Source organism: Trichosurus vulpecula, chromosome 1 (assembly GCF_011100635.1).
Source record: "Trichosurus vulpecula isolate mTriVul1 chromosome 1, mTriVul1.pri, whole genome shotgun sequence".
Taxonomy (NCBI): domain Eukaryota; kingdom Metazoa; phylum Chordata; class Mammalia; order Diprotodontia; family Phalangeridae; genus Trichosurus; species Trichosurus vulpecula.
Window position 1 is genome coordinate 438,543,176 of NC_050573.1, and position 27,408 is coordinate 438,570,583.

General features: G+C 37.5%; 1 protein-coding gene across 5 annotated transcripts in view; it reads left to right on the forward strand.

Annotated features, from left to right (window-relative positions):
* The window catches only part of AP3B1 (adaptor related protein complex 3 subunit beta 1), a 351,843-nt gene that overhangs the window by 297,181 nt on the left and 27,254 nt on the right, over positions 1 to 27,408 (forward strand). For all 5 annotated transcript variants that reach the window (XR_005010651.1, XR_005010652.1, XR_005010653.1 and 2 more), the window contains exons 23-24: positions 9,737 to 9,968; positions 25,751 to 25,835. Coding sequence is in view for 2 of the 5 variants with exons in the window: in XM_036762900.1 (XP_036618795.1) it covers positions 9,737 to 9,968; positions 25,751 to 25,835 (317 nt within the window). In the remaining 3 variants the exon portion in view is untranslated. The remainder of the gene's footprint in view (positions 1 to 9,736; positions 9,969 to 25,750; positions 25,836 to 27,408) is intronic.

The following is a 27,408-nucleotide window of genomic DNA, read 5'->3' on the forward strand; positions in this document are numbered from 1 at the left end:
CTTTGTATATAGAAGATAGAGGACCGGCATGCCTTAAAAGTAAGCAACTACCCTATTAATCCTTTTTTAAAATATTATATAATTAAAAAGCCAGTGTTCTGCCACACAGATAAAGAAATGTATGGTAAGGAGTTTGAGTTTTTTTTCCCTAAGTTGTTTTTCTAAACTGGCATGCAGTTCAGAGTAAGGAAAAAAACTAAACAACTTTGTGCTGCCATGTGGAGAAAATTATTTGAGATATCTTTTTGCGTGCTGGTGTAATTCTTTTAAATGGCTTATTGAAGTGTTGGAAACACATTATATATAAGAAATTGAAGGTTAAAAGGTATCAGGAAAGTTTCTGTATGTAGTGGGGTGGGGGGAGGAGAGATGTGTTGAGGTTTCACTGATAAACATCCCAAGTGATCTCCGTTTTATCACAATTCCAAGTTCCTGGTGTGATACTTCTCTGTGTACACTCTATAGTCTTCCTAAGATGATAGGTTTAGAGCAGAAAGAGATCTTCAAAATTATCACATCCAACCTCTTCATTTTATAGATGACAAAACTGAGGTAGGGAAGAGAAAGAACTGCCCCAGGGTCACCCTGCTATGAAGTGTCCGAATTATTAAGTGGAATTTGAATGCTGCCTTCCTGACTCCACGTCCAGAACTCTATCCACTGTATATCCAAGCTGCTGCTTTGCTCCATGTGGGCAGTGACTAGAGCTGATAAAATTAATTGTATTCCCAGTGTATTGTCTTGCGTGTAATAGAATAAATTTTGTTGAATTTGTTATTGAAGTTCCAGTGGCAAACAGACTACCATGAATGTATTTTGCACTTCTTGTGCCCATATTTTAAGATTATAAATTTGAACCTGGAAAAGATCTCAGAGGTTATTATTTGCCAGTGACACAAAGCTGTGACATGGTATGACAGTCAGGAGACAAACAGCCAGATCTTGACAGGTTGGAACATTTGGTTGAATCTGATAAGATGAAATTCAATAGGAATAGATGTAGAGTCTTACACTTGGGCACCAAAAGTAGCTTCACAAGGAGAGCCTGAGGGAGGCTTGAGTAGATAACAATTATTGTGAAAAAGATCAGGGGGTTTATTGGTTCAGTGTGACTCAGAGGAGGGTGGCATGGCAGCCAAAAAAAGCGAATAGAATTTTGGGCTGGGTCGAGAGGCGAAGTTTCCAAGAAGAGTGTGGTGACAGTAGTCTCACTCTGTACTCTGCCCTCATCAGAGCTCATCTGCAATATTGGAGTCAGTTTTGAGCATCACAGCTTTAAGGATGTGATAAACTAGAGAGGGCCCATGGGAGGGCCATCCTGATGGTACAAGGCCTTGAAGCTTTGTCATAGGTGGATAAGCTGAAGGAAAGGGGGAGATTTAGACCAGAGAAAAGAAGACTTGGGGGTGGGGAAATAATAGCTGCATTCTTGTATTTGAAGGACTGTCACATGGAGGAGGAAATAGGCTTGTTCGTTGCCCCAGAAGACAAAACCAGAAGCACATGTAGATGGGAGTTGCAGACACAAGTCCAAAAGTAGAATGACCTTCCTTGAGAGATTGTTAATCCCCTCTCCTTGCTGGTCTTTATGCAGAGGCAGCTGACCACTTGTTGGGAATGTCATGGGCATTCCTTGTATGGGTTAGGCTAAAGGACCCCTGAGGCCATAGAATCTTAGACATAGAGCTGTAAGAAACCTCAGAAGACCATCACTCTCATTTTTACAAAAGGCAAGTTGAGGTCATTACTGGCCCTGGGTCCCATAGATGGGAATCAAACCCAAGTCCTTTGGCTCCACATGCAGCGCCCTTTCCATTGCACCATGATGCCTCCATATTGTGTGATTGTCTGTGTGTCTTTCTCCCCTACTAACCTGTAATCTCCATGAGGGTGGAAACTACTTATCTAAACTTTGAATCTCCTCTAGTACCTCATAGAGAACCTTTCACAGGGTCTTAATCAAACCCTTCCTTAAACTGTTGAATTGACTTTCTGCAGTTATCACAATTGCTTTATACATTTTTTTTCCAAATTTAGCTAAATAAGAGAGATACAATTACATTATCACAGAATATTAGAACTAAAATGAACCTTAGAAGTAATCTCATCTAACCTCCTCCTTTTAAAGATGGTAGTATTGAAGCCCTGAGAGGTTAAGTGACTTGCTTAAGCTTATACAGTTTGTGCTTGACAGAGATTAAAATCAAAGCTTCCAAATCTAGACTCAATGAACTTTCCTCTACACTCAATTGTCTTGTTTTAAACCATTTCTATAAAGCAATATTTGATAAGAAATTCAAATTATGTGATTCTTTGTCTTAAGTTCATCTTCGCAGTTAGGGATACAGCCCATCTTAAAGTAGGGATCCAGGGTCCATCTTAAAGTCCTTTATTACATACCAGTTTGATTATAGGATATTGAAGGTGAAATAGAGGCCTGTTCTCTACATTTTCTTTGTAAAGGATGATGTGGCAGTACTATGATTTTTTTAGATTATAGCTCTTACAAATTGAGGCACAGCGTACATTGTGTTTGGTTAGAGCCATTCATGTAAAGATGAGAATGTATCCCTATTTATAGTCTTGTTGGCACTTGTTCATTTTTATAAATCACAAACCTAAACAGATTCCAGGAATAATATGAGTCAAACAGAGGAATGTCCTTTATCCTGTAATATTTTCATAGTTTTGAATTTTGGAAACCAAAAAGTGTTTAAAATTATTGTTAATAAGTTCTGTCAACTAATTAATACTAATAAAATTAATCCTATTTAGAGTATAAAGTAATACCATTATTTACAGAAAGCTTTGTGTAAGAGTGCTTTCTTTTAGATGGTAAGGGTAATGTTAAATAAGCCTCATTCTTAAGGAGCTACTTTGATATTCCATGTTTTATTTTTTCAATTCTCAGTTTAAATTTTGTAATTCAGTCATTTTGAATAGCTACATTCAAAAAAGTTTTACAACTTTAATCTTAATAATCTCCAAAAAAAAAAGCAGACATGCTATGTCATAAAATAACTATTAGTGACTAGTTTGTATCCTATAAATCTAACTTGAGTTGATAATATGGTCCATTACCACCTAACTGCACAGAGTATTTTTCATTTTACACTCTTCAGTTACTTTTTAGTGAAGTGTTAAAAAATATGAAGCTTTTCTCCTCTCTAAAATTGCATGCTGTCTGTCTGTTATTAGGGAGATAACAGCTCTTATAAATGTTTCAGTAAGCGCTAAGTAGACAGTTATGTGCACTCTCATTCCACGCTTATTTGCTTACTGTAATAAACTGATAAAATATGTGTGGTTTGTCTCTGTGTATCTACAGGCATCATGAGTCACATAGATTTCCTTTAGAAATAATGTTGTGTCTGCAGAATTGATTGGTTATTTTCTTAAACCATCCAAAGGTACACAAACGACTTTTTTATTATTTAAACATATGCTGTGTAAAGATTTGTAGTGGGTTATCTTATTGTTGCTAGATGTTTCTTGTTCTGTTAACTCTTGGGGGAAGGTTTTTTTTTAGAGTGACTGCAATTACCAGACTAATCACATCTTCAAGAATCACACTAGGCCCAATCCATATTAAGATTGAATTCAAATTTTTGATGCTTTGATGCTTTCCTTTTACATTGAAAGTTTTAAAAATGAAACATAAGCTAAGAATTTAAAGCACTGTATCTTTATGACAGCTCCTTTAAGAGAGCTAGTTCCAAAGCCAGGAGACCTGGGTTGAGATCTTTCTTCAGACATGCTGGCTGTATGACCCTGGATGAGTCATTTAATCTCTCAGTGTGCTAAGAGCATAAGTTACAGAGAAGCTGCCAGCCTATACTGGCAGAGACAATGTTCTCACCCCAGGGGTTCCCTCTGACAGTGAAGTCACAGGACCAATCCCCATCCCTATCTTTGTGTCTTAATAGTCCAATTTTGGTGAATTAAATACCATGTTTTTGAAAAAATGTGCTTTACCAGAAATGTAAAATGCAATTTAGTAAGGAGTAGGACAACATATTGTATAGAAAGTGGTGGATTGAGAGTGACCACCCTCTTATTGTGTGACTTTGGACAATGTACGTACAGTTTTATAGAGGAGGAAGCTGAGTCCTCTGGATGTAAAGTGGCCTGATAAGTGAATCATAATATTGAAAAAGTTAATACAAAGTAATTTCCAAGAAGCAAGGGCATTAGCCCCTGCAGGTTCAGGATAGGCCTCATGTAGGGAGAGGAGCCTTGTTGCCTATTCTCCTCATTGTTAGCATTCTCCCTCTAGATTGCTGTGTATTTGTTTTGTATATGTACTCTGTTTGCTTAGCTGTGTTTATCATTAGTCGAATACCAGCTTCTGGAGGGCAAAGACGAGTCTCACTTCTGTATCTGTACCCCCAACACCTAGAACAGCACCTCATGTATAGTAAACACAATGCAATGTCTGTTGATTGATTCATTGATTGTTCTCTAATTCTGCATTTGCTGAATCAAAAAAATCATTTATTTCTACCTATATTCTCATCTCTTTGGTCTTTTGCATCTATGAAAAATAAGCTATTTGGGGTACTTCATTCACACATACATACAAGCAATAAGCTTTTAAATAGCCCTAGCCTACATACATTCTCCACTTAGTTTCTTTTCACGTGCCCCTTGACACACCAGGCTGAGAAAAGGGGGAGGTCTCCTACTTTTTCCCCACTGCTACATCCAGACCCTCCCCTTACCACTGTCACTCTGCACCTTCAAAACCTTTGAGTTTCATTCCATAAGTTTAGGTTAATTTCTCTAACCCATCTTGCTTTCATCTACCATTATCCAGGTCAGCCTTCTTTTTCAAGTACTTCAGCACCTAGTTTATAATCTTACCCACTCCAACTCCTGTTCTCATTCTGTGAGACTTCAGTTTGCACACTGGTGTCCTTTCAAGCATGCTGGCCTCCCAGTTCCATAACTAATTACCTCTCTCTACAACTACCTAGATCTTCAACTATAATTACTTTCTATTTCTATTCTTCTTATGTCACCCAAAAGGGTGGGCATACCTTAGACCAACCCTACTGTAAGTCCAGACTTTTTTCTTTTATGATCATGAGCTCTGAAATGTCTGTCTTTCCATCTCACTCTCAGCCTCTTGACCCTATTCTTTCTCTCTATCCCTCCCTGTTCTCCATCACTGCTCTGCATGGTACCTTTGGATCTCTTGCCCCTTTTGTCTTTAGGCCAACTGTACCCACCCAAACTTTAAGCCTGGGTTATATCCTTCACCTTCCTTTACTACTACTGATATGTGTCTGAGTATCCAGAAAAATCTCATCCTACAATAAGCCTACATAAAAGATTTTTTGCCTGGAGATTATACTAAAAGTCCACAGAAATTTAAAAAATAAAAGCCTAGTTCAAATAGAAGGATGGATAAGAATTTTGAAAGGAACTCTTTAAGGAGAAATATCTTGACCTTACCAAAGAAAGTGTTTGAAAACTCTAAATCATCATACAGCTGTAAAGTTATATTATCATCATTATCAAAAAGGCTACAGGTAGAATGAATGAGCCTAATGCCATCCCTAAAATTACAGGAAATGGAAATTAATGAGATAATAATTGAGTTAGCTATTTTGCAGAAGTAAAGTGTTATATAAATGCCTAAGCACAGTAATGCTAATTATTCTATTCTTAGAGGTTGGACAAGTAGAATAAAGTGAAATTGTATTATTGGTGAAAATGAAGGTGAAATTATGTTAGGGTAATCTTTCCAAAATTACTCCAAAGGGTGTGAACTCTCCTTTCAATATATTCAATATACAGCAGCTATTTATTTTTTTCTTTTTTTTTTTTTGAAATATTTTGTGTTTTTTTATTTGATTTTTTTTTTAGTTTTCAGCATTGATTTCCACAAGACTTTGAGTTACAAATTTTCTCCCCATTTCTACCCTCCCCCCAACTCTAAGATGGCATATATTCTGATTGCCCCATTCCCCAGTCAGCCCTCCATTCTGTCGCCCCCTTTTCCCTCCCCCCCATCCCTTTTCCCCTTACTTTCTTGTAGGGCAAGATAGATTTCTATGCCCCATTGCCTGTATATCTTATTTCCCCGTTGCATGCAAAAAGAACCTTTTTTTTTCTTTTTTTTATTTTGAGCATCTGCTTTTAAACCATTGGGTTCCAAATTCTCTCCCCTCTTCCCCCCCCCACCCTAAGAAAGCAAGCAATTCAACATAGGCCACACATGTATCATTATGCAAAACATTCCCATAAATAGTCATGTTGTGAAAAACTAACTATATTTCCCTCCCTCCTATCCTATCCTTCTTTACTCAGTTTTCTTCCTTGACCCTGTCCCTTTTCAAAAGTGTTTGCTTTTGATTACTTCTTCCTCTTATCTGCCCTCCCTTCTATTGTCCCCCCTTTTCATCCCCTTCCCCTACTTTCCTATGGGGCAAGATACCCAATTGAGTGTGTATGTTATTCCCTCCTCAAGTCAAATCCAATGAGAGCAAGATTCACTAATTCTCTCTCACTTGCCCCCTCTTGCCTTCCAATGTACTGCTTATTCTTGCCACTTTTATATGAGATAATTTACCCCATTCCATCTCTCCCTTTCTCCTTCTCTTAATATGTTCCTTTCTCATCCCTTAATTTTATTTTTTTAGATATCATTCCTTCATATTCAACTCATCCTTTCTATGTATATGTATATTCCCTTCATCTACCCTAATACTGAGAAAGGTCTCATGAATTATACACATCATCTTTCTATGTAGGAATGTAAGCAAAACAGTTCCATTTTAGTAAGTCCCTTATGATTTCTTTTTCTTGTTTACATTTTCATGCTTCTCTTGATTGTTGTGTTTGAAAGTCATATTTTCTATTCAGCTCTGGTCTTTTCATTGAGAAAGCTTGAAAGTCCTCTATTTTATCGAAAATCTGCATTTTGTCTTGGGGCATTATACTCAGTTTGGCTGGGTAGGTGATTCTTGGTTTCAATCCCAACTCCTTTGACCTTTAGAATATCATATTCCAAGCCCTTCAATTCCCTAATGTAGAAGCTGCTAGATCTTGTGTTATCCTGATTCTTTCTACAATACTCAAACTATTTCTTTCTGGCTGCTTGCAGTATTTTCTCCTTGACCTGGAAACTCTGGAACTTGGTGACAATATTCCTAGGAGTTTTCTTTTTGGAATCTTTTTCCAGAGGAGATTGGTAGATTCTTTCAATTTCAATTTTGCCCTCTGGTTCTAGAATATCAGGGCAGTTCTCCTTGATAATTTCTTGAAAGATGATATCTAGGCTCTTTTTTTGATCATGGCTTTCAGGTAGTCCAATAATTTTTAAATTATCTCTCCTGGATCTATTTTCCAGGTCAGTGGTTTTTCCAATGAGATATTTCACACTGTCTTCCATTTTTTCATTCCTTTTGTTCTGTTTTATAATATCTTGATTTCTCATAAAGTCACTAGTTTCCACTTGCTCCAATCTAATTTTTAAGGTGGTATTTTCTTCAGTGGTCTTTCGGACCTCCTTTTCCATTTGGCTAATTCTGCCTTTCAAGGCATTCTTCTCCTCATTATCTTTTTGGAGCTTTTTTGCCATTTGAGTTAGTCTGTTCTTTAAAGTGTTATTTTGTTCAGTATTTTTTTGGGTCTCTTTTAACAAGTCATTGACTTGTTTTTCATGGTTTTCTCACATCACTCTCATTTCTCTTCCCAATTTTCCCTCTACTTCTCTAACTTGCTTTTTCAACTCCTTTTTGAGCTCTTCCATGGCCTGAGACCAGTTCATGTTTTTCTTGGAGGCTTTTGATGTAGGCTCTTTGATTTTGTTGACTTCTTCTGACTGTATGATTTGGTCTTCTTTGTCACCAAAGAAAGATTCCAAAGTCTGAGTATGAATCTGAGTCCATTTTCACTGTCTGTTCATGTTCCCAACCAACTACTTGACCGTTGAGCTTTTTGGAAAGTTATGACTGCTTGTAGAGTAGAGAGTGCTTTGTCCCAAACTTTACAGTCCAAGCACTGCTGTTTTCAGAGCTACTTCTACACAGCAAGCTCTGCCACAGCAGCACTCCTCCTCCCCCAACAACTGCCAACCCAGACCACAACTCAGATCCAAGCAGGCTCTGCACTCCAGCTCTGATCCACCGCTTAATTCCTCCCACAGGGTGGGCCTGGGGCCAGAAGCAACTGTAGCTGGAAGCAGCCCCAGAGCTGTACCACCTCTGCTGCCCCTGGGGTGGAGGTCCAACTGTGAACTCCCTTCCCTCAGTTCTAGCAGTTCTACCCACTAACCTTCTCTGTTGTCTTTGGCATTTGTGGGTTGAGAAGTCTGGTAACTGCCACAGCTTACTGATTCAGGGCGCTATGCCTGTTCTGCCTGGCTCACGGTCTGGTTGGTCCGGCAGCAGCCCATGCTGGGCTCTGCTCTGCTCCACTCCCAGCTCCGTGCGATAGACCCTTCCCAGCAACCATCCAGGCTGTCCTGGGCTGGAGCCCTGCTTCCCTCTGCTATTTCATGGGTTCTGCAGCTCTAGAATTTGTTCAGAGCCATTTTTATAGGTGTTTGGAGGGACCTGGGGGTCAGCTTATGCAAGTCCCTGCTTTCTAGCCGCCATCTTCACACCAACAATTTATTAAGCACCTACTATGTGTAGGTCAGTTTGCTGGGTGCTTTCCTTATATATTGCTCAATGTGAATATTTCAGTATTGGATGTGGTGCTCATTTGTAAAAATGTAATTATTAATGGTAAAGACACTAAAAATTTAGCATAGTAAAAGTGGTTGGAAGTTTAATAAGTATTTTATATCTATTATAATAATGATAGGCAACAAGAGACTAGTTGAATTAGGTGAAATTTCTTAGGAAAAAGAATTTAACATAGTCTTTTGTAATCCCAAAGTAATTAAAATCAGTCTGGTCTTCAAATAATGCCTACAAGGAGAATTAAGCTTATTTCAGTTGCAGAGTTTTGATGGGATAGTTAGCACTTAAATGGTTTCATAACACACACACACACACACACACACACACACACACACACACACACACACATATACATACACACATTTAAAGCACTACAGACAATGATGGAAATGAATATTGCCATTTCTGACAGTACATTCTAATTTGTTGTTGTATTTGTTGGGGGCATGAAAGGAAGAGGACACCAGCAGTAATGGAATATTATACCAGGAAAACAAGAGCTCATCAGCTTTGTCAGAAAGGCAACACTTGATAAAATTTAATTTTCAACTTTAGGTTTTTTCCTTCCATTAGCCTTTGATCTTATGGCAATATTACATAGGTTGAAAATTAGGCCTAGTTTAATAAACACTTTGAAGGCTCATTTGTCAGTAGTGTTTGCCCATGATTATTGTCAGAATAAAATTGTAGATAAGTTATTTTTGCCTATTGTTGTGAGGCTCAAATGAGATAATAAATGTCAAGCACTTTGTAAACCTTAAAGCACTATATAAATGTCAGCTACTCTTAGCAATTATAATACAAAGATTTTTTAATAGTTACTTTGAAGGTATTCTTTTCATACTTCTTTGCTCTTTAATTTTGTTGTTTCTCAACTGATTTTTTAGTAAATCAGTTTCTACTAGTGTTGATTGCTGTCACATCAGTCAATGACATGTTTATAGAAACAAGTATCCTTTAACTGGCCATTTTATTCTGTGTTACTTGAAAACTATTTACTTTATTATTCAATAATTTTAAAATCTCTTTCTCCTTGACAGGTTAGTACTCCAGTCTTTGTGCCGATGAAGACCCATGAGCTGCTTCATCGAATGAGTGGCAAAGGATTAGCTGCCAGTTATCACTTTCCAAGACAGCCTTGCATTTTTGGTGATCAAATGGTCTCAGTGCAAGTGACATTAAAGAATACCACTGATCAGAAGATTGAGAATATCCACCTCTCTGATAAAAAGCTGCCTTCAGGGATGCGGATGCATATGTTTAGTCCAATAGGTAAATAATAATTGTAAATTAAAATTTTACAGTGTGATAAATGTTTAATAACTTAAAGGATATATTCTCCTTAAAATTGCGATAGGAAATACTTGTTTACTCTTTTGGCTATTAGTAGACTCTTGATTATTGTTAATTTTACATTTCATCTGCATTTGTATTCCTCAGATTTTCTCCGTTCTTAAAGATGCTTCTTAGAAACAGTTCAGTTTTCATCAATCCATGAATAATGAGATATGAGAATAGTTGAGAGTGGACCTGAATACCTCTCAAAAGACCATTCTAGTAGTTTCCTATGTTTGCCTTTCCCAGTCCCTTTCCCTCTACCTGCCCTTCACCTCCCCTCATTTCTTTGTCCTGTGAAGTGAAAGAAAGATATAAGTAGAAAGAGATTAGAGAAGCTGCCATTATGGGCATTGGGCTACCATCCTACCCATATTTTTCATCTCATTTGAACAGTATGGCACTTCTCATTAAAAGAATTTTGAAATTCAGTTACTTTTAGGAAGTAAAATTTAGAACCTTGGTGTCTTTTGGGGGTGACATACACCTGAAACATTGGAGCCCAAATAGTTCTTGTTTTCTTCATTTTTATGTCTGTAGCTGAAGTGTTCATATTCAGTGAGAGATAGATGGAAGAAGATAGGGACAAAGTACAAATGGACATGATAGTTGTACAGTAAAGACAATGATCTAGTGTCCCTGAGATGTGCCTGATTCGACTCTGCAGTCCTCCAAAGGACAGTCATCTGGGAGCTCCTTGAGGGCAGGCACTCTCTTTTGCATTTATTTTTATCCCTGGCACCTTAGTATAGCACCTGGCCCACAGTTGGCGTTTAACAAATGCTCCTTGGCTGACTACATATAGTGAATAATTTAAATTTGTGTCATTGTGCCTCTTCTGCACAGTGTTTGCCCTGGGTTTCATGTCTATAGTATCCTTAGTCTGTTAACCTGCAGTCTTTGACTCTGGAGTCTTTGAAGCTACTTGACTGAATCATTCAGTGGAGGAAGTCATTCTTTGAAATATATACTTCTTTAATTAGCAAGCATTTATTAAACAACTGTTATGTGCTAGACACTGTCCCTGGCACTGGAGATATAAAGACAAAACTGAAATAGCCTCTGCTCTCAAGGAGCTGGCATTCTACTGTGTGGAAACTATCGGTATATAAATCGTACAAAACATAGACAGTTATTTTGTTGGGTTTAGGGTGTCATTCAGTATTAGTTTACTATAGGAAATGACACTTGATCTGAACTTTGAAGGAAGCCAGTGATTAAAAAGTCAAATAGAGGAGTTTTTATTTGATCCTAGAGGCAAAAAAGTCACTTGTGAGTAACATGATGAGACCTGTTGTTTAGGAATGTCATCAGTTTAACAGCTGTGTTGAGGATAATGGGTAAAAGGAAAGACTGAAGGCAAGTAGACCAATTAGAAAGTTATTGCAGTAGTCCTGGTGAGGGGTAGTGAGGGCCTGAGCTAGGAAGTGACTATATTGGGGGAAAGAAGTGGGCAGATACAAGGTATATTATGGAGATCGAATCAACAAGACTTGGCAGCTGATTGGATATGGAGGTTGAGGGGGAATGAAGATTCTAGAATGACTCGCAGGTTAGAAACCCAAGTGATTTGAAAGATTACCTTTGACAATTAGAGAAGTCCAGGAGATTTGGGGGAAAAAGATAATGACTTCTCCTTTGGACATGTTGAGTCTGAGATGCCTGTGGTACACATATCTAGTTGGTGATGTCCAGTGGACAGCAAAGGTAAGGACTGAGGAAAAGCCATTCAGATCTGACAGTTAGGAGACTGTTCATAACCTTGGACAAAGCTGGTGAAGAAAATAGTAAAATATTTTGTATTCCTGCTAAATGGGAAATGGTGTTTCTACAGGATCAACAAGAGTAAAGAAGATGTGAACTGACATAAATTGATTTTAGAATATGTTCAATGCAGTTTTAGTAATTTAGTAATTAAGAAATAAGTAAATGAAGTCCAAGTGTCCTACCAAAAGCCATCCTATCTGATTTCCATTAGATTATACTAAAATTTAAGTGTTGCTAGAAAATTTATGAAAATCAAAAATAGGTAATGATCTTTTCATTGCTTATAATACAGCTTTTTATTTTATCAAGTTAAAAACTTAAAGCTTAGTTTTAAAAACTGAAATATGAGTTTTCCAAACATTAGAAATGTTATCCAAAGGTTAAAACAGTAGAATAGTATTAACATTTCTTAGAGCTGGCATGAGTCAATGAATTGACCTTTTAATGGCCAATGTAGAACAGAAGAAATATAATAAACTTAGTATTACTACTTTAACTGAGAAATAAATACAAATGAATATCACTTTTTTAGCACTACTTTCCTATTCATAGGCAAGTATTTAAGAGTAATTTATCATTGACTCAGTTATGATTTATTGAGTGCCCATAATATACTAAATTCTGTCCTAAACATTATACAGTGGTATTTAATAAATACATCTATTTATGTGACAGCATCTATTATCTGCAGGGTCCCAAGGATACAAAGACAAAAAAAATGTTAATAAAAGAAGCAATCCTTGCTCTCAAAAAACATTTTGCTGGAACAACAAACAGATACTTAGATTAGTAAATATAAAGTATACAGAAAGCAAATATAAAGCAGTTTGAGATGGGAGAGCACTCACAAGATATATCCTTATGTAGGAAATGGAACTTAAGCTGCCCTTTGAAGGAAGCTGAAAAGACCAAGAGGTGGAGATGAGGAAGGAAAGGATCCTACATGGGGGAAGAGGCAGAGATAGCCTTTGCAGAGGTGTGAGTGCCAGAAATGAAATGTGTTTCAGCAACAAAAATAAATCACTCTGATAAGAGCATAGCTTAAGTTCTATAGAGTAACATGAAATAAATCTAAAAGGATAGATTGGAGTTAGATTATAAAGGGTTTTAACTCTCAAATAGAGGAGTTTATGTTTTAAACTAAAAGCAAAAAGAAATACTGGAACTTCTTCATGAGAGGAATGATCCAGAAAGACTTGTGGTTTAAGAATATGATTTTGACTTCTGTGTAGAAGATGGATTGAAGAAGGGGCAGAATGGAAGGAGAGAGACCAATTAAATGTTGTAATAGTCAAAAAGGAGAGATGCGGGGGCAGAGCCAAGATGGCAGCTGGAAAGCAGGGACTTGGCATGAGCTCCCCCCCGAGGTCCTTCCAAAAACCTATAAAAAATGACTCTGAACAAATTCTAGAGCAGCAGAACCCACAGAATAGCAGATGGAAGCAGAGCTCCAGCCCAGGACAGCCTGGATGGTTGCTGGGAAGGATCTATCGCACGGAGCTGGGAGTGGAGCAGAGCAGAGCCCAGCATGGGCTGCTGCCCGACCAACCAGACTGGGAGCCAGGCGGAACAGGCATAGCACCCTGAATCAGTAAGCTGTGGCAGTTACCAGACTTTTCAACCCACAGACACCAAAGACAACAGAGAAGGTTAGTGGGAAAAGCTGCAGGGGCAAAGTGAAAGGAGTTCACAGTTGGCCACCGCCCTGGGGGCAGTGGAGGTGGTGCAGCTCTGAAGATAGAACCACAGCTGCAGTTGCTTCTGGCCCCAGGCCCACCTGGTGGGAAGAATTAAGCAATGGATGAGAGCTGGAATGCAGACCCTGCTTAAGATCTGAGTCGCAGTTCGGGTTGGCAGTTCTTGGGTGGGGAGAAGCACTGGTGTGGCAGAGCTTCCTGTGTAGAAGTAGCTCTGAAAACAACAGCGCAACCCCTCAAGCTTGGGACAAAGGACTCTCTACTCTACAAGCAGTCATACCCCGACAAAAAACTCAAGGGTCAAGTAGTGGGCTGGGAACATGACCAGGCAGCAAAAATGAACTCAGATTCATACTCAGACTTTGGAATCTTTCTTTGGTGACAAAGAAGACCAAAACATACAGTCAGAAGAAGTCAACAAAATCAAAGAGCCTACAACAGAAGCCTCCAAGAAAAACATGAACTGGTCTCAGGCCATGGAAGAGCTCAAAAAGGAGTTGAAAAAGCAAGTTAGAGAAGTAGAGGAAAAATTGGGAAGAGAAATGAGAGTGTTGCGAGAAAACCATGAAAAACAAGTCAATAACTTGTTAAAGGAGACCCAAAAAAATACCGAATAAAATAACACCTTAAAAAATAGACTAACTCAAATGGCAAAAAAGCTCCAAAAAGCCAATGAGGAGAAGAATGCCTTGAAAGGCAGAATTAGCCCAATGAAAAAGGAGGTCCGAAAGACCACTGAAGAAAATACCACCTTAAAAATTAGATTGGAGCAAGTGGAAGGTAGTAACTTTATGAGAAATCAAGATATAAAACAGAACAAAAGAGATGAAAAAATGGAAGACTATGTGAAATATCTCATTGGAAAAACCACTGACCTGGAAAATAGATCCAGGAGAGATAATTTAAAAATTATTGGACTTCCTGAAAGCCTTGATCAAAAAAAGAGCCTAGATATCATCTTTCAAGAAATTATGAAGGAGAACTGCCCTGATATTCTAGAATCAGAGGGCGAAATTGAAAGAATCAATCGCCTCTGGAAAAAGATTCCAAAAAGAAAACTCCTAGGAATATTGTCACCAAGTTCCAGAGTTTCCAGGTCAAGGAGAAAATACTGCAAGCAGCCAGAAAGAAACAATTTAAGTATTGTGGAAGCACAATCAGAATAACACAAGATCTAGCAGCTTCTACATTAAGGGATCGAAGGGCTTGGAATATGATATTCCGGAGGTCTAAGGAGCTAGGATTAAAACTAAGAATCACCTACCCAGCAAAACTGAGTATAATGCCCCAAGACAAAATGCAGATTTTCGATAAAATAGAGGACTTTCAAGCTTTCTCAGTGAAAAGACCAGAGCTGAATAGAAAATTTGACTTTCAAACACAAGAGTCAAGAGAAGCATGAAAAGGTAATCAAGAAAGAGAAATCATAAGGGACTTACTAAAGTGGAACTGTTTTGTTTACATTCCTACATGGAAAGATGATGTGCACAATTCACGAGACCTCAGTATTAGGGTAGCTGAAGGGAATACATATATGTGTGTGTGTATATATATGTATATGTATATATAGAGGGGGGGGGAAGCGGGCGGAAGGATTTTGTATAATGATATACATGTGGCCTATGTTGGATTGCTTGCCATCTTAGGGAGGGTAGGTGGGGAGGGAAGAGGGGAGAGAATTTGGAACTCAAAGTTTTAAAAGCAGATGTTCAAAAAAAAAGGTTTTGCATGCAACTAGGAAATAAGATATACAGGCATTGGGACATAAAAATCTATCTTGCCCTACAAGAAAGTCTGGGAAAAGGGGATGTGGGGGAGTGGGGTGACAGAAGGGAGGGTTGACTGGGGAAAGAGGCAATCAGAATATATGCCATCTTGGAGTGGGGGGGAGGATAGAAATGGGGAGAAAATTTATAATTCAAACTCTTGTGAAAATTAATGTAAAATAAAAATCAGTTTTCGTAAATCACAGTCTAAACTAGAAGTAGCCCCAAAAGGAGAGAAAATAAAATGTGGCAACATAAAAAAAAAAAACAAAAAGGAGAGGTGGTAGTAGCCATGAGTCAAGAGAAGAGGAGAGATGTGAGAACTGTTTTGGAGGTAGAATTGGCAAGGCTTGGCAACTGATTAGATATAAGTGATGAGGCAGAATGGAGAGACAAGAATGACACCAAATTTGCACATCTGGGTGACTGGAAGGATAAACTTTGCCTTTGGCGAAGTTGGAAAGGAAGTGGAATGGTTTGGGAGGAAAGGATATGAATTCTTTATGGGTGATACTTAAGGACATCCAGTTGTTATAGAGAGGTCAAGAGGGATAAAGACCAGGAAAAGGCTCATTTGATTAAGAGATCATTGCTAACATTGTAGACAGAAGTTTCAAGTGAGTGATGAAGTGAGAAGTGGAATTGGAATGAGTTGAGAAGTGAGTTAAAAGAGAGGAAGTAAAAGCAACAAGTATAAACAGTTTTTCCCCATAGGAGTTTGTTTCTCAAAGGAATGAGAGATCCAGGACGATAGGTTGAATGATTGGTAGGGTCAATTGGAGGTGCACATTTTATTTTAGTTTAATTTTATTAACTTATTTTTTAGGATGGGGAAAACCTGGCCATATCTGTTGGCAATAAAGAAAGAGCCAGTGGATAGACAGTGAAGATTAGGCAGGAGTAGTGGGGATGATTTCAGAGGGCACTCCTGGAGACCGCAGTAGGTGAAAGGAATAGGGACATAAATAGAGGAGTTGGTATTGATGAAGAGAAGGGCCATGTCTTTATCAGAGAAAGAATTGAAGGAGAGATTGGGGAAAATATCAAGGAATTTTGGGAGTGGATACTGAGTAGATTAGTGAGCTCATGACTTATGGCCACTATTTTCTCAGTAAAATATGAGGGTAAGGTCTTAGGAGGAGACATAAGGGAATGGTATGTATAGGAGACTTGGAAAAAGACGAGATTTGGCATAATTGCCTGAGGAGTACTAGTCAGTGAGAGAAGGAAAAGAAGGGTTTCTGTGGAGCAGCAGTTGAGATTAGGTAGTATACATTTGTCAAAGGCCTATTCGACAAAGTTATGTGATTTCCTCTAGCATAGCATTGGCAGAGCAGAGAAAGTAGATTGTATAGGAAACCCAGATTTAGAGTTTAGCAAGGGATGAATAGGCAAGAGAAGAGATAAAAGAATTCAAGAGCTTAGAGCAGAATATAGTTGAACTGATTAACTATAGAGTCAAGATTGGGAAAGGAGAAAATCATCTCAGAATAGAATTGATGGCCTGGGAGAGCACTGAGGCAGTCACAAAGTGACTGTGAATTTAGGTTTAGGAGGAGGGGGAATTGAGGCACATGGAGAGAGAATAGGAAATAATGGTTAGATAGTGAAATGTCAAAGTTCTCAATAATGTGAGTGCCACAAGTGATTGTGAGATGAAGGGTATGATGTGTGTGGATGAGGTAGAATGAAAGGGAAGATTATGGGATTTAAGGAGACTTATGACTTTGCAGGCTAGGGTATTTTGAGGGAACAGCTATGTGTGTATAGTGAAGTCCTCAAGTATAAGGGCTAGGGTTGAGATGGGGAGAAAGAGTCAGTTAGTCACTAAGAATCTATTAAGTACTTACTATGTGCCAGGTACTGTGCCAAGCATTGGAAATCTTTTTTAAAATGGCAAAAGCAAGTCCTTAACTCTCAATAATGGGGGAAACAACATGCACACAATTATGTGTGAATAAAATATGTGCAGGCTAAATTGGTGGTAACTCCTGCTACCAGGATCTCAATGGGGGAGGAGGAGAGGGAGTGTGTAATCTAAATCTAGATATTAGGATCTGGAAAAGAATACACACACACACACACACACACACACACACACACACACACACACACACAGAAAGGTGGGGGGGGGGGCAGAGTGTGCCAGCCTCAAAGAGGAATTAGTTGCTAAGAAAGGAAGTAGCTGCTGGACATAGCAATGGAGAAAAAGATATATTCCTGTTTTTTTCTCCTAGCCTAGTGTCTAATGGGACCTTCAGGAAAGTATGTCTAGTACTGGAGGGGCTGATCAAAAATCCAGTTAGTCAAGCAATAGGTTTGAAGGCCAGGTGGATTGATAGGTTCTAAGAAGTTAAATATACAGCATGAAACCATCCCTGTTTACAATGCACTTAATAGTATGTGCTACATAAGTATAAAGGTAATAAATACAATTAAATACAAGGTAATGAGGTTGGTAGATCAGGACAGTCTTCATGGTGTTTGAGCTATGTCCAGAAGGAAGAGAAGTATCATGTGAGACAGTGGTGAGGAGGGAGCATATTGCTGTCATGGGGGTTGGCCACTACTGAGGCACAGAGCTGGAGATGTAGTGCCTCATGTGAGAAATGAGAGAAGGCCAGTTTGGCAGAATCACAGTGTGGGAGAGGAGTGAATGTACCATAAGAAATGTACTGCAAGCCTTGAAAGATAGATTGGGACCAGGTTGTGAATGGCTTTAAAAGCAAAAGAGTTTATATTTTATTCTAGGGGCAGTAGAGAACCACTAGAGGTTGGGAGTAGGAGAGTGAGTAGGTCTGTGTTTAAGGACAATCACTTTGACATCTATTTGGAGGATGAATTAGAATGGGGAGAGATGAGGCAGAGAGACTATGAAGGAAGTTGTTGTAGGTGAGAGATGTGATTAGGGCCTGAACTAGAGGTTAGATATAAATATATTATGGAGATAGAAACAGCAGGATTCAGCATCTGATTAGATATGTTGTGAGGAAGAGTGAGGAGTAGAAGATGCTGTCATCATTAAGAACCTGAGAAACCAGAAGGATGGTGTTGCCTTTGACAGTAGAGAAATTGCAAGGGGGTAGTTTGGAGGGAAAGATAAAGTTCTGCTTTGTACTTCTCAAATTTGAGACATCATTAGAACATCCAACATATTTTGAGGCCAGCTAGATTTCTCTAAGTGTCAGAAGATGAAAGGAGCTATAGAGGAAAAGATCTAAGATTATGAGAAGTTCAATAATAAATAGTAGATGTGGTAGCATAGTAGAAGGGGAGAGCAACACAGGATAAGTGTTCAGGATGGCTAGTGCTGAAGTCGATGGGGATGAGAGATAAGGAAGCAATTTTATGGGAAAGGGATTTTCATCTAGGTTGTGATCAGAACAGGATTAGGAAGAGGTAGGAGTTCGCTAACTATTTGTATTGTTCAGTCGTGTTCTATTCTTCATGACCCCATTTGGGGTTTTCTTGGCAAAGATAGTAGAGTGGTTTGTCATTTCCTTCTCTAGCTCATTTTACAGATGAGGAAACTGAAGCAAACAGGGTTAAGTGACTTGCCTAAGGTCACACAGCTAATAATCTGTCCAAGGTGAGACTTGAATTCAGGTTTTTCTGACTCCAGGCCTGGCATTCTATCCACTGAAACACCTACCTGCCCTTGCTAACCGTATGATGGGAATTCGATACCTACTGACTGGGTCTCCTTCATTTCAGAGCCTTAGAATGGCAAAGGAGAGTGTCAGTTCTCTATCCAGCATGAGGAAAGAAGGGAAATTGTGTCTAGTATTAGAAACCCTGCTCCTAGATGAAGTCCTCATGGCAAAAAAGGTTTGGGTCTTGAGGTTCAGATTCTGGGTAGCATCTTGGAGGTATCAGTCTGGTGCCAGTGACTGTGGTCCTGGAGATCAGAAGCCTAGAGTCCAAGCTCAGTCCTGGGCTTATACAAAAGGTCCTGATAGCAAGAAGTCTGATATCTGAGTCTCTAGAGGACTGTGTCCTAGAGAAAAGGGCCTGATGCCTGAAGCTCTGATTCTGATGTGGGTCCAGTCCAGCAACAGAAGATTTGTCTCATCCCAGCTCTGTGGTAATGGAAAGCTGTCTTCTGTATTGACTCCAGACAGAGTAGTGAATAGGACTGGGGCGGCGGGGAGGGAGTGCAAGAATAGGTTTAAGGCATTCACTCTCCTTTCCATGAAGACAGTTCTTGGCTTCCTTATCATGGCTCACACTTATTGGCCTCTTGCACTAGTCAGCTTTTACTCTGCTGGTGCCTTCTCAGTCTTATGTACATATGAAGTCTCTCAGTATAGCAAATGCCATGAAACTTATCTGGAAGTGTGATCCACCTAGGTGATTTGGGAAGGATAACATCATGGATGAAAAATGGACTAGAATATGTAGAGCAACTTGGATCAGTTTCAGCTAGATTCATGAAGTACCCAGGAAAATCAGGGCAGAAATGTTCAATGTCTTACTGCTGCGTATGATGATTTTCACATCTGAACATTGATCCACAAGGAAGAGTAAAGAGCAGGAGCTTGAGTCACATGGCTTGCAATAGAAAGAACATGCTGAACGTTCTTGCATTATTGCATGACAAAATAAGAGTTTTGAGAGTTGGTTACATTGAGAATCACTGGGTTGGTCATGAAACAAAGATGGCTGACAGCGAGTGAACCATGCCAGCAGAAATAGCACTACAAGCCAGAGATTGACATCATTCAGACTCCTGAAGGCTGTCACTTTATTTTGCCACTTAAAGAACAATTTGTCAAATAATGCCCTGGTGGAGAAAAAAGTAGAAACAGAAATGAAGAAGATGAAGCATGTTTTGGGAGAAAATAGTAAACGCTTGCCAGCAATATGACAACAAACTCCCAAACCAGCTAAGGGTCCATAAAGCAGCAGGATTGCCTTACTTCCTGTGGAGTAAAATAACTATGGTCAATTCATGATGGATACCCAGCTTCTTAAAGAATTTCATCAGTACAATCTGCATGTCTTCTGGAATGCCAAGTGACTGGGCAGGGTCATCAGCAGGTCCAGGTTATAAAAATTCTGCCATATTTAGAGTGGTACCATTGTACCATTATGAGAATACCTACCTACTCTTTCATATAGACAGGTACATTATTTGCTAATCTGGTGCTAGCACCTAACAACTATTTCCCAAAAAGGTCAGGTTAGAAAATGTCAAATGAAGAGATGGTGAAGAGTACCAGGTTTGCAGTCATACATAAGACATAGGTTTAGATGCTAACTCTCCTGCATACTACTTGTGTGGTTGTAAGCAAGGGACTTAACCTCTCTGGGCTTAAGTTTCTTCATTTGTAAAATTAGGGGGTTAGAGCAGATAATTTCTGAATTCTCTTCCTGCTCTAGTCCTGTGATCATCCTATGGATTGAAGGACAAAAGTATTAAACCAGTCATAAGCCCTTCCCTCCCCACCCAAAGCATAAATACAATTAAATAAGGTTTTGAGATAGCTGAAAACATGAAAGTCCTCTTTAGCTACCAAGCTGTTTGACCTTGAGCAAGTGACCCTCACTGGGCTTCATTTTCTTTATTTGCAAAATGCTGAGCTCTAAAAATCCTATGAGATTGTGAAGTTCTATCTTTTTGAGGAGATAGATGGTGCGTTAGAGCTGGCAAGAGTTGAGCCTCTAACAGCCTCCTCAAAGGCAGTAACAAAAAAAGCCTCAAAAGACAGTTGTTTCCCTGAAAAGGAAAAATGATCCAAAAGAGACGGGAAGCACTTCAAAACAAAGAATAAAGAATATATATCAAAAGAAACTCAAGAACACAGAAAGGGAAATAAGACAAATTTACCTCAACAATAGACTTAGAAATGAAGTCCAAGCCATAAAATGGATAATGATAAACAAACTTAAAGAAATAAAAGAAGAAATGAAATTAGTGAAGAAAGAGCAAGGCAAGATAATGAAACTCAACTTGGAAATATACCTGAAGCATACAGTAAGAGAATAGCACAGTTCTTCTGTTCTATGAAATGATATAAAAAAGGGGAGAAGGGGAATTCAAGGGATGCCCCAAGTGGAGGAATACTTGGAAGCTTTGCAAACAAAAGTAACAGATCTACAGGACAGAACTTAAAGAGTACCTAAGAATTATACATTTAAAAAACAGTGAATACTCTTATCACCGTATTTCATAAAACTGTTTAAGAAAATTTTCCAGAAATATTAAAATCAAGGGACAGATTACAGAATTCACAGGATATGCCATCAGGGATAAATTCAGACTCTCTCAGACACATTACCATAAGACTCTTAAGACTACAATGACTGGAAGATGATTTTATAAGCAACCAACCAAAAAAATCACATATTAAAGAATACCAGTTTTAACTGAACAAGATTTTTTACCCAAGGTAAGGAATGATAGAGGTTGAACATGTTGATGTCAGAACTCAAAGGTAAATTGGTAATCCCATAGTCAGTTACCTAAATTCTGTGATAGTATATGCACAGTCTAGAAATAGTTACTTGTCTGACTTTAGTTTCTTCAGCCATCCACATATTGTAATTACTATTCCTGGTTTCATCTTCAGAAATGAAGGACAGATGGGTATATACATACCCCACCCATTTTTAGGCATTGACATAGAAACATGTTAAATGTTTAGTGATCTAATGTCCACTATTAAACAGGGAATACCTACTTAAATTGTAAATGAACATTTGCATAAACATTTTCTTTCTTTAGTTGAATTTATAAATTATACTAATCATACCTTAAGTGGATATTCTGTTTTTACAAGAAAAACAAAACAATCCTTTAGTTTAATGTCCAGCACTAGCCAATTAATATTCTAACCTATTTTACATTAGCAATAATAACTGGACTGGTGTGAACCTTTTCCTATATGTGCCTACTATTCAGTTATTTTAATAACTTGTTTGCATATATTTTAAAAGCCCATTTACAAACTTAATTTTACTTCTTGGTCTATAGCTTTTTCTAACTCTTTGCCCAATTATTTAATCCATTTAATTTTATATAATTCTCTAAATTCTAGAAAGCTAAGTGGTACACAGGATAGAGTGTTGGGCCTGGAGTCAGAAAGACCTGGGTTCAAATCAAGCCTCAATTATTTACAAACTGTGTGACTTTGGGCAAGTCACTTAATCTCTCAGTTTCTTCATATTATAAAATGAGGATAATAATAGCACCTAACTTCCAAGGTTGTTGTGAAGATTAAATGAGATAATATTTGTAAAGCACTTTGTAAAACCTAAAGTGCTTTATAAATTCCACCTCTTATTATTAAATCATGTTATTTTTCCTTACTATTGGGTATGAACAGTTAAATTCAATAAGTCAGGCTTCATACTATCCTTATGGACCAGTAATCAATGGAAACACTTTGGGAGTCAGGAAGAGTGAGGAGCACTCCTAGAATGTTTTTTAGCACATCTAGAGAAACATAGGAAGGAGAATAAAGGATGAACGAGGGTAGAATAATAAATGAAGAAATGGAGGTAACATCACGGTAGTGCTATATAAGAGTGATTGACATCATTAGCTAACCTAGAATCCAAAATAGATCTGGCCAAAGATTTTCATCTACCACTTGTGCAGCATACTGTTCAGTGATAGGCTAAAAGAGAAAGAAAGACAAAACTAAATTAAGGTTGTATGATCTAGCGAAAAGCATTCTGGACTTAGAGTTAGGAAACCTTGGTTCTAGGTGTGTAACCTTGGACAAACCATTCAGCCTTTCTAGGACTGCTTCCTCATCCTAAAATGAGGAGCTAGATCAAACGTTTTCTAAGAACCCTTGCCAAAACCGTCAATTCTATGAGATGAAGCAAATTACTGAGAGACAGCTAATCAGGATGTGAGAACAGCAGCATTGGATTGATAATTATTATCTATTTTTTTTATGACTGAGAGACTTGAGGGGCCTACCTCACATATTCAGCATTTTTATCAGCATCACATATAGCTTGCATAACATTAAATAAGAAGTAAAAACTAGGCAGTGATCTATTCTACAGGTTTGCCTCCTTTAGGAGGAAGGGCTTGGATTAAATATTTATGCTTTCTAGTCTTTTCTACATATGCAAAGCTTTCCTTAACGATAAAGAGTGTGTGCATAAGGAGAGGAGATCCAGACCTCTGTAATTGAGGGAAAACAACTTCAAAAATGAATTCTTTTCTTTGCTTTATCATTTTTTATTAAGACAGAGAAATAGAATGTTGTATTGAAAGAGATCCTTTTCATCATCAGTATGTGCACAAATTATATTTAAATAATCCATTTCACTGTTGTATTATATTTTCAGTAAGTATAGAATTCATCCTTCATTCACTTAAAGGAACCTCTTTAGATGTGACTTCAAACTGAAAAATACTCTAGACTTGGTATGTTCAGAAGTGGCAGATTTCAAGTCTAATGTAGAAAGCACTCTGAAACACTGAAAGAAAAAAAAAACAAGTTCACCATTAAGATGATCAGTAGTCTGCTAGTCTTGTGATGCTTGCTACCAAATAACTACATTGGACAGGACATACACAGAGAATAAATAATAGCAAGATACTTAGGCAGCTGCTGTAGGCCAGCTTCAAGTCGGTTAATCCTAGATAGGGTGAGTGGACTTCAGAAGAAATAAAAAGTGGTTGTTTACCTTTGAACAAAGGTCCCTGTGTGATTCTGAAGTGGCTTAGAAACACAATGGCTACATTTCTGCAGCATCTTTACAATATAGAAATGGTTGCTTATACATATATATACATATATATATATATCACTTTTTTGATCACTCATAATGAAAGATGGACTATAAATAATACTCTTATCTCTGTAGCTATTATTTATTTTTAAAAAGCTATTGACTAGAATTAGTAAAAATCCTGTTTTTAATTGGGATGCTTCTAATATTTCTTCATAATATGTAACTCATGTTTTCATGTAGATTTTTTAAAAAGTCATGTTAATGGTAAATCAGAGTCCCAAAAGGCCTCAACTGGGTAGTTAGTTGGAAGAAATAAGTTGAAATTCAATAGGTATAAAAAATGTAAAATTCTATATTGGATTGAAAAAATCAACTTCATGAATATAGAATAGAGAAGGCATGGTTTGACAGCTGTTAGCACTAAGTGTTAACAGTATGAACCTGTTAGCCCCCACCACCAGAAGAGAATGCTATATTGAGAAGAATTCTTTCCAGAATGAAGGAAATCATAAATCTGCCCAGATAAAACTACATTTGTAGCATTGTTTTCTATTCTGGGTACCACATTTGGAGAATGGTAAGAGAGAATGTCAGTAAGAATCAGTTGAAGGAACTAGAGATATTTAGCCTAGAGAAAAGAAGACTTAGAAGCAACATTATAGCCATCATGAGAAAGAGACAGTAGACTCCTTCCACTTGGCCACATAAAGGAGAACCAGTAGTAACAAATGGAAGTCTCCAAGAGGAAGGTTCAGGATTGACAAGAGAAATGAACTAGCAATTATGAAATGGTCCTAACTCTGATAACTGTCCCAAAGTGATTGGGCTGATTGCCTTGTGTTCCCTTGCACTGCTGGAGGTCTTTGTATAGAGAGTCTGGATGTTGTAGAGGATATCCTTAACTAATAGACTTTGCCTTGGCCTCTAGGGTCCCATCCAACCGTTGGATCCTATTATTCTGTAATTTCACTTGGGTATATAGAGTAAATGTAACTGACTGAAAGATAACTGAGCTCAAATAATAAACCGAATAAAAAGTTTTCTTGAATTGGACAAGTGACAGCTGAGCAAGACAGATATGTGTATTTGTTGTGGCAACACTTCATAACTAGGTTAGTTGATTGATCTTGTACTATTGAAGCTCCAAAGATTAAAAAAAAACTATAATGTGTCTCTAGCTTAATTGTTTTTTAAGATTGTTTCATCTTTTGCTTCTCACATTTCCTCTCAGCAACCCTCTGGATAATGCAAATAGATTTGTCATTTTGGTCTCCAAAATGCCAATTCTCGTGGTCAGTTTCTGAGCACAGTTACTTGATATTGTTCCCAGGTGATAAACTATTCCAGCATCCTTCAATTTCTATTTTAAAACTCTTAAAAACTGTTCTTATTTGTGAGAGTTTTCCCATTGCCAATTTTAAGCTTATTGTCTTCAAGTTTGTCTTTTAAATGTATATAAACTCTTCTAAGTCCCCTGAGTACTCGTGTGTGTGCCAAAGCATCCCAAAGTAATTCATTATATCCTTACCTTTATAACCTATAAAGACAGTATTATAAAAACCATGAACTTTTCAAGAGAGGTCCTTTCATAGGCATGGTAAGATTTGTTATAGTGTATAAATTATTTGCATTTAAAATCCTTAGTTTTAGAAATTTTATGTGGAATGACCAAATTTGACTTGACTATAGAAATTAGCAACTTGTGTGTTAGAAAATTTTGAGTATTTAGTTTGGTACATTATTCGTGACATTCACTGTGTTTTCACATCCAAATGATCTTATTTCCTAGAATCTCTTGAGCCTGGGGGATCCATTACTGTTGCAATGGGCATTGACTTTTGTGATTCTACTCAGACTGCCTGTTTCCAGTTGTGGTAAGTTCATGTACTGTTTTATATTTGTAGTTTCTTTAAGTTGATCGAGAAAAATGCCTGGTTATTAATAACACACTCTTGGCTTTCATCTAGCTAGTCTTTTCTTTCAGAAGATAAAAATTAAATGCTTTGTTTTTATCTATTTCAGACTACTCTGGAACAGTTATACAAATAATATGGAATATGGGCATTTTCAGTATTTTGTTTCATGACTGAAATTAGTTTCATAATTGAATTTTAGAGTACTGTAGTCTCATGTGCATGTGTTAGCCTAAATCTTTCTTAATAATGTATGGAAAAACTATGATATGATTTGGAAAATTTGAGAACATTACATATAATACAATTGTTCATCTTAAACTTCTCACATTGGAGGATTAGTAACCAAGCTTAGTTATCTGAAAACCTATTGGACTTACTAACTTTAGTCATCAATTTAGAAACTACAGATGCTTGGTATTGCCAAGTAAGTATTATTTTGCACTTTTCACAAGTGACTACTGCTGAAAACTATTTTAGAGAATGGAGGTGAAAGACTATTTCTGTAAGTAATTTGTAATTAGAGTTTCCAGAATTGAAGGTTTCTATTGAAATCATCACTTCTTTATTTCTTTTTCTATTCTAACCATTTGATATGTTTTTCTGTTGCTATTGTTATTCTTTGAGAACCCCATATTAATAAATCAATAGAAGTCTTTAATAAGCTCTGAGTTTAATCTTTATACTCTGTTTTTCCAAATGGATATGCTTTTCTGATCAGCTATAAGCTTTGTTTATCTTATTGGAAAATGTTAAGTTCCAGATTGTGGTGCTTTTATTGCTGAAGAAATGTGTGATGTATTTTGTCTAAATTACAGACATCTTAGCACACAAATTCTTATTATAGAAAATCATCAAGTTTACAAAATAGTCACTTTGTAACAAGCACATAGATTACATACATAACTTTTCTTTGACATATAACTTTTCAGTTTACCAGTGATTCAGGCCTAATATTAAACCATTTATTGCCGAGAATCTGCAATGATGAATACAACCATTGTAGCATAGCACATTGATTTTATGCAGATCATCACCTTTATGTTTTGGGAGGTCTGCTGTATTAGTGATATATAAAAACTGATTACTTTTTCCAACATTGCCTAGTAATTGTTTATTATTTTCCTATTAGACAAACAAGACAGATCAATATTACTGAACACCAGACTATGAGTAACGTCACTGTAAATAGATTTGCCTCCCACACCACTGGTGCATTCATTGTAATGACTTGGGCAATGTGAGCCCAATGACAAAGCTCATGTGCCAAGTTAGTCTAAAATTGAGAACCCACAATTGTCCCATTTCTTATGAAACTTTTATATTTGACCCTTTAGATAGGCACACCCTGGTGTTTTTTTCTGGTTTGCCTTTTTTAAAAAAAAAAGTATATCCTGTATAAATAATTTTCTGGGTAAGATAATTTCTAACTTAAACTTAAAGCCCTTTTGGGTATCAATGTGTGGGTACTCTTTAGTCTGTAAGTATTTGAACTGCTTTAAATAATTTCTCTTATGTCACACTTTTCTAAAAT